At 42.4% G+C, this 12,427-nt stretch overlaps 1 protein-coding gene across 1 annotated transcript in view; it reads left to right on the top strand.

The window, feature by feature from the left end:
• Window positions 1-12,427, top strand: part of DTNA (dystrobrevin alpha) — a 161,380-nt gene that overhangs the window by 46,411 nt on the left and 102,542 nt on the right. Inside the window, exon 3 of the mRNA XM_047087002.1 lies at window positions 571-651. Within this exon, the coding sequence (XP_046942958.1) occupies window positions 571-651 (81 nt within the window). The remainder of the gene's footprint in view (window positions 1-570; window positions 652-12,427) is intronic.

Raw genomic sequence — 12,427 nt, 5'->3', positions numbered from 1 at the left:
ACACAGCTCGAACTACGTGCCAGGCAGTGCCCTCTGTGCTTAATTATAGTCACTCATGTATCCTCATAATTCTGTAAAATGATTAGTAGTAGTATCATCACCCCCATCTTCCAGATGAGAAAACTGAGGTTTCTAAAAGCAATTAGTCACACAGCAAAGAGGCCCAGCTTTCAGCGAGTACTCCTCTCACAGCCGTATTCTGATGACCAATCACCGCGCATCTAAAATGGTTATTGGATGATAGTGCTGTCATCTTGCTGGTTAAGTCACAGCTTGACTAGATTGTTCTCAGAGGCGGCAGACACCGCAGGGCTGAGGCTGTGTTCCTTGGCCCACAAACATGGTTGACAACCTCATCTCCCGTGTTGGATACTTGTGTTCTTTTCCCCTAGTGTTTGAAGGGTATGAGGCCAGACCTTTTCAAGTCTTAAAGTTGTGTTCGTGTTCTAATAAAGGTAAAAATCAAATTAAGTGAATGGGTTGTATCTGTAGTTGCTTTCTTTGTAAATATTATAAATCCCTTTCCACACACATGGCATACCATATGTGTACGTTTCTCCCCCCCACCAGGGGCTCAAGATCTGGATCGTATCCGACTCTCCACCTACAGAACAGCATGCAAGCTTAGGTTTGTGCAGAAGAAATGCAACTGTAAGTATGCCAGTTGTTTGGACTAATTACCCTCACGAATCCTATCGTTTACATTTGTTACAGTTTATTAAAACTGTTTTTCTCCTAAGTGTTGATAAAAAAAATATGTTTACACAACAATAGGAAGAGGACTATGATACGCAAAAGGTAGAGAGACTATTCGTAAGTGATTCTGAAGGCTGAATTGCTGCTCTCAACGGCTAAAGTATTGAAATGGATAAGCCTCGAGATGTGTCCAACTTCCTGTCCTTGGAATGGTTTAAATCTGGGTGGATATTTTTCTTCTCTTCTGTAGCCTTGGTAGTGTCGATGCTGTGCCATCAAAATGGCTTCCAAGAACTTTATAAAATATCGAGTATGAAGTCCTCTTTGTATTTGCGTGTCCTTTGCAAGTATAGGAGAATGTTTACAAGCTCCTGGAAAACATAGGATTTTCTTTCTGAAGCTACAAAATTAGCACTTTGTTTCAGAGTATTGACTGCATTTGCCTACATCAGACAACAGGAAGAGAAGAGGCAGTAATATTTTAAGAAACAAAGGGACTTGCTTCATCTTTTTCCCAAATTTTAAAATGTCAGCGGCCAGCTAGATCACTAATCACAGCGAGCCCTTTACATCTTCTGCTGCACCGTCGCTTCCATCATATCACACCCCATCCATTTTCTGTTGGAGAGAAAAATCGCCTCATATTTCCTGTACATGAACTTACTCTTTTCTTTTTGTAAACTGTCTGCTGGAAAAATTAATAACTGTTCTTATTTTCTAATTAGTATTGAATGGATTAGAAAAATGAAAACCATAATGTTCCCCTGAGTACATACACAGTTTTGAATAAGTGGCCTAGGGATTATGAACATTGAATGTAGAAACCAGCCGTTTCCACACCTCTATCCTCCCCGAGTCTCCAGCAGGTGTTTCTTGGGGGCCCTGGGCAGGCCAGCCCCAGCCCCAGGCTTCCTGGCTTACAGCAAATCGTTACTAATGGCGTGGGCAATGTGTATTTGGTCTTCGAGTTGCTCATCTACAGCTTATTCCTCAGCCTCAGTGGCTGGACACGGGGCTGAAGTTTGGGGCAGGATGACAAAGGAGTAAAAACAGATCAGCAAAATATCAAAGACATGTTTGACTCCTTTCAGGAAGCTAAACCAATAAAAAAAAAAAAAGAAAGTGGGGAGGCAATGAGAAGAACACTGCACACTACAGATGGAGGAAGGAATTTGTGGATGTCCTTGCAGCCCTGGGCACTGATGAGTCTATAAAAGGTCTTTTGAGGACAAGGAAGAGGCTCACATTAAAGAAAAGCTTTTCTCCCCCCACCTCCCCAACCCCACCACCCATATTAAAACACAAGGAAAAATCTCCATGTTTTCGGCAATGAAAAAGTGATAGAATCCTCCCACGTGATTTCCTCATTACCACTCAATGGTCCTTAAAATAGAAGGGTGAGGAGAAGGAGCAGGGACAAGAATTCTGTCCTCAGAGCTTTGCCAAGCAGAGTTTCCTCAGGTCTTTCAGCAGAGACGGGAAATTGCAAAAAGGTATTACAAAATCATAGGGGTGAACTAAAAAGTAAATAATAAAGAGAAGGAAGGAAGGAAGGAAGGAAGGAAGGAAGGAAGGAAGGAAGGAAGGGGAGGGAAAGAGGGAGGGAGAGGGGGATGGGAGGGAGGGAGAGAGAGAAGAAAAAAAGAATCAGTGATTTGACAACCACCCCTGCAGCCAACATCACAAAGGCCCTAACTGGCTCCCACCACCCTGGGGTGACATTGCTTTCCTGTTGCTCTCAGGTCATGGCCCTTTCTCATTCCAGGGGCATCTCCTTTTCCTCTTCCTATTCTTTTCCGGTCTTCATCCTTATCCTGCATCCAGCATCATGTCATTGTCACATTGATCTCGGGGAAAACAGTGCTAGTCCATCCCTGGGTGGAAATAGAACTTTCATACCTGCCCAGTTGACTCTCAGTGCACCCATTCATTTACCTTTTAATTTAGAAAGCTTATAATGAGCTCCTCCTGTGTGTTCAGCACCATGCTTAGGTGCCCGGGATGAAGCAATGTGAGTAAGACACGCTCTCTGCCTTAAAGTTGCGCCAAGTTGGGGCGCCTGGGTGGCGCAGTCGGTTAAGCGTCCGACTTCAGCCAGGTCACGATCTCGCGGTCCGTGAGTTCGAGCCCCGCATCGGGCTCTGGGCTGATGGCTCAGAACCTGGAGCCTGTTTCCAATTCTGTGTCTCCCTCTCTCTCTGCCCCTCCCCCGTTCATGCTCTGTCTCTCTCTGTCCTAAAAATAAATAAACGTTGAAAAAAAAAAATTAAAAAAAAAAAAAAAAGTTGCGCCAAGTCTAACTGGGTGGATGGAATTTTAAACAGACTCCTAACGCAGTGTGGAAGTGTAATGGTAGGGGTATGTGTGCAGTGTTGTGGGAGCACCAGGGAAGCAGTGCCCTGGTGTGAGGGCCAGTAAGAGGAGTTTCCTGCAGAGGGAGACATCTAGCCTGGTTCTTAAAGAGTTAGTGGACATTACATGGGGAAGTGTTATGCCTGACAAACTTCATCTATTTTAAGATGAGGAAAAAATTACGTTCTATACAAACTATACAAAACTAAGGCTTAAGGAAGAGAAATGAGCAGGTTTTGGATGCTAAATGAAGCTGCTTTATAAAATCATTTCCACCTTGAGCAGAAGCATTGCATGCACGTACAATATGTGTTTGCTGAGTTTTCCTTCCTGACAGTAAACATAACAGTTGTGATCTGGAGGGGCTTGCAAAATGCTAACACAGCTGAGTCTGTTTTATCTTAAAGGTAGAGCCTTCTTTTTTTTTTTTTTTTTTTCAACGTTTATTTATTTTTGGGACAGAGAGAGACAGAGCATGAACGGGGGAGGGGCAGAGAGAGAGGGAGACACAGAATCGGAAACAGGCTCCAGGCTCTGAGCCATCAGCCCAGAGCCTGACGCGGGGCTCGAACTCACGGACCGCGAGATCGTGACCTGGCTGAAGTCGGACGCTTAACCGACTGCGCCACCCAGGCGCCCCAGAGCCTTCTTTTTAAGATAACCAGGACCTGATGTTTATGTGACATAATATCAGTCAACATTGAACCTACCCCCCTTAGAGGAAGGTCATTTTCGTCTGCAATGAAACATAATCCACCATAAATAATTGTACTTTGTAATGGAGTTTTACTCTACAATGAAAGCAATAAGAACAAAAAGTCCAGGTAGTGTGTTTGTAAGTACATTGCTTTATTGGAAATTCTTACATAGCATTTACTTCGTAGAAATCAATGGACTTTGATGGAGAACAGGTTGTTTTTCAGTCCAGACCTTATTTAGAGGTAAAATTGATTTTGTATATTAACAAAACTAAACTTATAAACTACATGATAGAGGTGAAAAGCATAAAAACTGACCCTTGTGAAGTCATCGCCTACAAAAAAATATTGTCTGGATATAGACTTTTAAGAGATTTGTTTTCTATCTGATCTCAGATATCAGAAGGGTTAGTTAATTCCCTGTGTTTCTGTCCCCACAGCCCTTGCCTACTCTCTTTATGGTTTCCCATATAGAACACTGATTCCTATCACCGCCATTCATGTTCATTCCCTTTAATACAATTCCTGATGGATGCTGAGAATAACTGGTTCCCAGGATTCTAAAAAGCCTCCATTACAAAAGGCTAGAAAACTGTAGCCTGTGCACTAAATGCAGCCCTAACTTTTGTAGAGACTGTGAAATAGGAGTTTTTACAGATGAATATTTTTAATAATTTTAGAATAGGGAATGCTACTTATAATCCCTGTTAAGCAAAATGTTATCCCTCCCCACAAAAATTCCAGTCTTCTCGTTGGCAGACAAGCATTAAAAAAAAATCGCACTCCATTATTGTATTTTTAATTTCATCATTGTATAAATTTTTCTCTTTTTATATATATGCCATAATATTACTATGTAATACAGTAGTGCCCCATTGTCCACACACACAAAAAAGATATTTACCAACCTCTGTTATAAAAGGAAAATTGTGGGGCACCTGGGTGACTCAGTCGGTTGAGCAGCCGACTTTGGCTCAGATCATAATCTCACAGTTGATGAGTTCAAGCCCCACATCGGGCTCTGTGCTGACAGCTCAGAGCCTGGAGCCTGCTTCAGAGTCTGTGTCTCCCTCTCTCTCTGCCCCTCCACTGTTCGTGCTGTGTGTGTGTGTGTGCGTGGCTGTGTGTGTGTGTGTGTCTCAAAAAAAAAAAAACATTAAAAAGAAAAGAAAACAAAAATTGTGAGAAACCATCTTTTCTGTTTTCTTTTTCTCCTTTTTCAAGTTTATTTATTTTTGAGAGAGACAGAGACAGCGCAAGCAGGGGAGGGGCAGAAAGAAAGGGAGAGAGAGAGAATCCTAAGCAGGCTCCACGCTAGCACAGAGCCCAGTGCAGGGCTCAAACTCACAAACCATGAGATCATGACCTGAGCCAAAACCGAGAGCTGGACACTTAACTGACTGAGCCACCCAGGCGCCCCCATCTTTTCTTTTTTCAAGCAGAAGATTCTTTATTCCTTCAACTTTCCTCCATGGGATCTATTTTTAAGTCAGCTTCTTTCCCTTACCCTTCATCTTTGCACACTGTCATACCCTCCCTCCCCGTGCCATGACTAGCACATTCCCTAATGGAACAAAGGAATTTGTACCCCTAAAAGTTAGGGGGCAGCAAGTTGGCAATCTTATTTTCTAGGAGGAATAGGACTGAATGGAGAATATGCATATTCTATTCCTAATACTGCTATTATATACTATTCCTAATACTGCTATACTATATACTATTCCTAATACTATACTATTCCTAATACTGCTTTCTAATCAACAGCCTTCTCTTTAACTTCTGGGTTTCCTAAGAACTTTCCACAAAAATAAATACCCTATATGCCATGTAGGCATAAGGATGTGTGAAATGGCAACATTCTCAGCCTTTGTTTTAAACAAATAACTATTTTCTGCCAGAACATTATTTCCTCGGTCAGCGCTGACATGGTTAATGATCCAGATACCCTGTAATGTCAGCAGATCATTTTTCAGAAATTACTTTGGAGTCAATGGAACGCAGCCTTAAGTTCATGAACAATAAAAGAGAATGAGAGAAATAAATCAGAAATCTCAAATCCCTCCTGTTTAATAGTAGAAACAAAAGTACGAAGGCACTTTCCTTTAGTTCTTCTGGTCACAGTCTGAATTTTCCTTTTGTCACTCATATCAGCTAAAATTTAATTAAAATTTCACTTAAAAGGAAAAGAGGAAAGGTATATATTAGTATCTGAGCTTTCAGAGCTTCTCAAATGTCTTCCCTCTAATAAAAGAAACATTTTTGGGGCGCCTGGGTGGCGCAGTCGGTTAAGCGTCCGACTTCAGCCAGGTCACGATCTCGCGGTCCGTGAGTTCGAGCCCCGCGTCGGGCTCTGGGCTGATGGCTCAGAGCCTGGAGCCTGTTTCCGATTCTGTGTCTCCCTCTCTCTCTGCCCCTCCCCCGTTCATGCTCTGTCTCTCTCTGTCCCAAAAATAAATAAACGTTGAAAAAAAAAAAATTAAAAAAAAAAAAAAAAAAGAAACATTTTTATAAGTATTCTTCATCCGGTTATAATTTAAAGTTAGAACACATGCTTTGCCTTTAGTAGCTCTAAATTTCTTTCAGGGTTTCTAGAACAACAACAACAAAAAAAATGCAGACACCGGTTTACCTAATGGCTTCTCTGTCACTGTGAAATTAACCCATGTGAGTGCTATATATGTGGTGGGTCCTGAATAAATATTCTTCTATGAGTGAATGAGTATGCTTCACTAGATTCACTTTTCACCAGCCAACTGACTAGTCTTATGCTTCAGGAGTAGGCTTTACATATGTTTTTAGAAATAAATACTAATACCCCATTCGTTTTTCTTTGATTTGGTATAGTAGCATATTCTTCCTCCCTGCCATATTCTTAAGTATGTGGGATTTTGGTGGCCTGTACCAGTTTTCTATTGTTACATAACAAATTACCCATACTTAGCAACTTAATACAACACACATTTACTATCTTACTCTTTCCACTTTCCGTAGGTCAGAAATCAAACACAGCCTAGGGTCTCACAAGGTCTGTGGCTCTCTTCTGAGTGAACTGGCTGTTGACAGAATTCATTTCCTTATGGTTGAAGGATTGAGGTCCCCACTCCTGTGGACAGTCAGCTGGGGACCATTCCCAGTTCCTACAAGCCCCCTGCCTTCCTTGCCACGTGGCCCCATAGATGTTTGCTTCTACTTCAATGCCAGGTAGAGTGGGTCTCTCTGACTTCCTTCTCTGGGATCAGCCAGAGAAAACACTCCTCTTTTAAAAGACTTATGGGTGCGCCTGAGTGGCTCAGTCCATTAAGCGTCCGACTCGATTTCAGTTCAGGTGTTGATCTCCTGGTTCATGAGTTTGAGCCCCGCTTCGGGCTCTGCACTGACAACACAGAGCCTCTTTCAGATCCTGTGTCTCCCTCTCTCTATGCCCAAATCACACGCTCTCATCTCTCTCTCTCTCTCTTCTCTTCTCTCTCTCTCTCTCTCTCTCTCAAAAATAAACATTAAAAATAATAATAAAAAAATAAAAGACTCAAGTGATTAGGTCAGGCTCACCCAGAAGGTCTCCCTATCTTAAGGTCAACTGATTTGAGACCTTAATTACATCTGCGAAATCCCTTCACAGCAGTACCTGAATTAGCATTTGCTTAAACAGTGGAGAAGGTATATCAACACTGAGGACCAGGAATCTTGTCCAGGGAGGTATGAAGAGGAAGGGGGCATCTTAGGGTTCTGCCTACCACACTGCCCAAGATCATGGACTTTTCTGCTTTCCAGGTAATGACATAGACAGCCTTGGGTGAAAAACCAAAGTTCAAAGTAAAATCTCAAGCAATAGGAACAGATCCCGAAAGAGGTATGTCTGAAGGCGAGAGATAGGACTCTTTCCTCTCAAAGAGTCACAAGGAAGAGCAGGAATGTTCAATTAGGGAAACAAGTGGCAGATGGCAAAACCTTGGAGCATAATTATCTGTGTTCCAAGTGATTTGGATACATATTTTCATTCTTGATGAAATTCTTTCTAGACACTTGTTTAGAATAAAGAGAAGGACATCGTGCTAGAATACTACATTCCTAAAAGTTCCCTGGGGCGAAGCTGGTGGGGACAGCAGGACCTAAAACCATTCAAGATGCCTGTGTGATATGGCAGTGGAGAACCAGCCCCTCTCCAGGCACCCTGCATGGAGGAACCTGCCCCTTTCCAGGCACCCTGGTTGAAGACCCAGCTTCTTTCCGGGCACCCTGGACCTATGGCAAAGTCATTTCCTCTTAACTAGAGCACACTTCTGGTAGACACAAAGCTATGCCTTTAAGGTTCTGGTGCATGTGATATGGGTTTAATTAAAGCAGCTTCTTCCCTTTCTCCCGCTTCTGCATTATACCAGGAAATCAGGACAACCGAACACTTTTGCACTAGCAGTTTAGGAAAGAACCTCATCTTTAAATGCCCCAGCCCGTTGGGAAAGAGTGATGCGTGCACAGGAATGCCTTTCAAGCTTCCCAGGCCCATCCAGCAAGTAAGACTCAATGGCCTTCCCTTATGGTCGGCCAAGCTGTGTTCATGGGCACCTACTGGATCAGCCCAGAGCCAGTGAGCAATGAAGGGCCCCCCAGAGGGTGCTGTCCCACAGCCTGGCTCCCAGGACCTTGGGGGCTCTGGTAAACACTAAGATGAAACAAAAGACAGTCAGGAGGACAAGGATAGAATAGTGGCCACTCCCACATAACCACACCTGTGATCCATGACAACTAAACCAAGGAGGTTGTGTTCACATTTTGTTGGTGTCACCAGCAGTCACTCATTTATTTACTCACCCAACAAATGTGGACTGAGGTGTACTGCATGCCAAGCATTATTCTAGACCATGGGGGGGGACGTATGATAATATTCCTTAGTGTATAAACTAGTATTAGAAGAGTATTAGAAGAACCTCAAGTTTAGAATCTAATGATATGGTCTGTTTTTAAGAAATCTTCAGATTTTGTGAGTATCAAATAGTAGATACGCTGTAAAACTTCGCTATGTAAGCTTATATCTAGCCTGTCAGCCCCCTGAGCAAACTGTCATTTTCTGAGGGAAAAAAAATTACTTATAAGTGTGGTGGTTAAAGAAATCAAGTATATCTGTAGCTCTTGAAATAAATTGTCTAGCTATTTTTTATCATTCATGGTGTTGGGCTACGAATTCCCCTTGACCTCCTTTTTAATCAGGAACGGTAAGGTTCTGTTCATTCCGGATGAGGAGAGCATAGCATAAGAGATGTTAGGTGGATTCCCTGAATAAACACCAGGTAAAATCATCTGAGAACTCAGCTTCTAACTTCCAAGTATTAGCCAAATGCCATGGTAAACAGAGAGCCTGTCCTGCAATGTTGGTCAAGCATATGGACCACTGAGCCTGCTACAAAGCTAATAATGCATCAGCCCTGAGCAGCTTAGTTTCTCAAGAATAATAAACCTCACTTAAGATCAAGTATAATGCATTTTAATTCCCAAATCCAACACTGCTGAATAAGAAAGTGATGTCATATTGTGGGAAAGGATAAGTTGACAAAAAGTTATGTTGACCACACAGAATCAGAATCTGTTTTTGAACATGGTCAGAATCACCATTTTCTTCTCATTTATTTTCTGAAAGGGTTCAACCAGTTATAGAGACTTGGCTAGAATCAGCGCATTAGCCCGTGTTTTCCGGAAAGCAGACTCCACAACAAGGCTTCTGTGGAAGCCTGCTCATTTGCCATTCCAGAGCAGAAGTGGAACGAGGGAGGAAAGCCAACAGACAATGCAGGAATTTCTAAGGAACCTTTTGAAAGGCCGCAGAACTCTCCAGCCAGGGGATACAAGGAGGAAGTACTAACGTAGCTGCTCTGTCCTGCATTGGTCAAGGGGGGCCTACAAGTGTTAATAACCCCGTGCTTCTGGGTTACACTTGTGTGAGTGCTAGGCTGGTTCCAGGTGTTCCATTGAAGGTATGGAGCAAGGGCCTGAGGCCAGGTGCTGTCTGGTTGCAGCTGCCCTGAGCTGATCAAAGTCTGTGCCATGATGGTTCCTTCTGCAGGGGCTGGAGAAAAGGTGAGCCAAGGTTTTGAAAAGATACAAGAGAGGGGTCTGAAACATTGCCTCCTGTGTATCTTGGTTTTCTGTGTTGGACATTTCCTCATTAGTGTTTTCTACTGCCTTTTAAAGATTTTTTTCAAAAGATACATTTCTCGGGGCACTTGGGTGGCTCAGTCGGTCAAGCGTCCGCCTTCGGCTCAAGTCATGATCTCGCAGTCCATGATTTCGAGCCCCACATCAGTCTCTGTGCTGACAGTTCAGAGCCTAGAGCCTGCTTCAGATCCTGTCTCCCTCTCTCTCTGCCCCTCCCAATCTCTTTCTCTCTCTCTCTCTCAAAAGTAAATAAACATTAGGGGTGCCTGCGTGGCTCAGTCGGTTAAGCATCTGACCTCGGCCCAGATTGTGATCTCGTGGTTCATGAGTTCAAGCCCCGCATTGGGCTCTGTGCTCACAGCTTGGAGCCTGGAGCCTGCTTTGGATTCTGTGTGTGTGTCTCTCTCTCTCTGCTCCTCCCCTGCTTGCACTCTGTCTCTGTCTCTCTCTCAAAAATAAATAAACATTAAAAAAAAAACTTTAAAAATAAATAAACATTAAAATATTTTTAAAAAATAAAATTAAATAAAAATTTTAAAAGGATACATTTCTCATGTTAACTTCACTCAAGATACCTGCAGACAATCTGTACTGCTGATTAGCCATCTAGAGATCTCTTCACCCCAAATGCTAACGTATCTCCCAAACAATTTTCCAAGCACTAGGAAACTGAATCATAACTATTTTCTGAATGGGTGAATCGAATGCATTTTCAATTTCTGTCCCATTTTTTACTCCTATTGCACAAAGACAATTAATTATATACTTAAATGGTACAGAGTGAGTGCAGAAAAAAGTGACACTTCCCTGCCGATTGCCCCTTACCTGCTCTTCAGTGTCCCTGTGTACTTTGTTAGTGTTCATCATGGCCGCATTGGCACATGATGCAGGGTCACTGAGAGCAACTGAGAGCTATAAAGAAGAAGACTGTTCCTCATGGTTGCCAGCCTTGTGGATGCTCTTTCTCTTGAAACGTGGCCTCTGGCATCTGAGATTCTGGCCATCTGTTCAAGTCATAGTGTGTAAGGAATAATGAAAGTCCTGTGGGAAGTCATGCTCAATGAGTCTCATTGAGCTTTCCTGACACACTGCGGTAAAGGGAAAGCTTCTAGAGGTTATATGTAGGGTCTGGCAAACGGAGTAGACACTCTACCCCATTCCATTCGCTAAGCATTAGTGAGCACCCAGTTTGAACAAGGCATTATGCAAGTAGCTCTGAGGAATACAAAGATGAACAAGACAGAGTACATGTCTTCAAGTTAGTATAATTTAGTGCTGTGGTTCTTAAACTTTTCTCCTCATGTATCTTTGGGAGAATTGATGAAAGCCACAGATCCTTTCCCCCAAAAGCATACATGACCCTAACCATAAAATTTAGTTCATCATTTCAGAGACCCTCCTCTCTTCCAAAGTTCAGTCAAAGCCTTATCAAAAAAAGGTGGAGATGGACACCTGGGTGGCTCAGTCAATTGAGTGTCCGACTCTTGATTTCAGCTCAGGTCATGATCTCACAGTTCGTAGGTTCAAGCCCTGCATCAGGGCTTGTGTCTGACAGCGTGGAGCCTGCTTGGAATTCTTGCTCTCCCTCTCTCTCCCTTTTAAAATAAATAAATAAATATTTTTAAAAAGTGGAGGGAACAGCCTGTCCATTAATAACTGTGGGAAATTTAGAGTGTCGTGAATGATCTGATATATGACGTTATCCAGGAGCAACAAATGGGAGAGCATAGTTCCACATAAAGGTATTGGGGCCTCCTCGGGCACACATGTATGTAATGCTTTGAAAGACAGCCAAATGAAGAGTGCACCTGATGAAGAGTATAAAGCCAGTGCAAGAAAGCCAATGGCATATTCTGGAATTATAAGAAGCCCAACATGTCTGGGTCATAAGACTCTTGGAAAAAGCTGGAAATGAGTAGGAAATGAGGTTAAAGATTGGGAGACTGGAGTTCAAACATTGGTTTTCAAGCCTAGAAGCTTGGATTTTACTCGATAGGCAATGGAGCCTGGCATAGCCAGAGCTGGGACTTACACCATTTCTTAGGGCAGATGGAAAAGGGCATACACTGGCGATGACTAAGTCTTACTGTAAAAATCTAAGTAGAAGGCAGTAAAAGCCCAAACTGGGCCACTACAATGTAGGGAATGCTAAAGGGACATCGAAGAAACAAACCGTGTAGTGAAGGCTAAAATGACTACCCAGAGAGGAGATAAGATACTAAATCTTCTTGCTTCTAAAGTTATTAAATATATTCCGAACAAAGTTAAACGCTGGCAGTGAGAAATTAGTTATTGTTCAGATCTTTCTTTTCATTTACTTTCTCTTATTATTTTTACAATCATTGGTACAATACTTTGGAAAATAATAGGCTTAATAAATGCTTGCTCAATTGAATTTAGTTAAATTTAATTTACAGTATGACAGCTATTGAGCCAACAATTATTATACCTCATTTTGAATAATGATGCTGGTCTACAAACACAATTTAAGGAAAAACTGAATACTTTTTCCTAATAGGCAGTAGATGTACTCC

Source organism: Lynx rufus, unplaced genomic scaffold (genome assembly GCF_022079265.1).
Source record: "Lynx rufus isolate CCGP_SWC_20201006 ecotype Redwood Valley unplaced genomic scaffold, mLynRuf1.p SCAF_22, whole genome shotgun sequence".
NCBI lineage: Eukaryota > Metazoa > Chordata > Mammalia > Carnivora > Felidae > Lynx > Lynx rufus.
The sequence above is the reverse complement of the archived record's forward strand: the minus strand, read 5'-3'. Positions and strand labels throughout refer to the sequence as shown.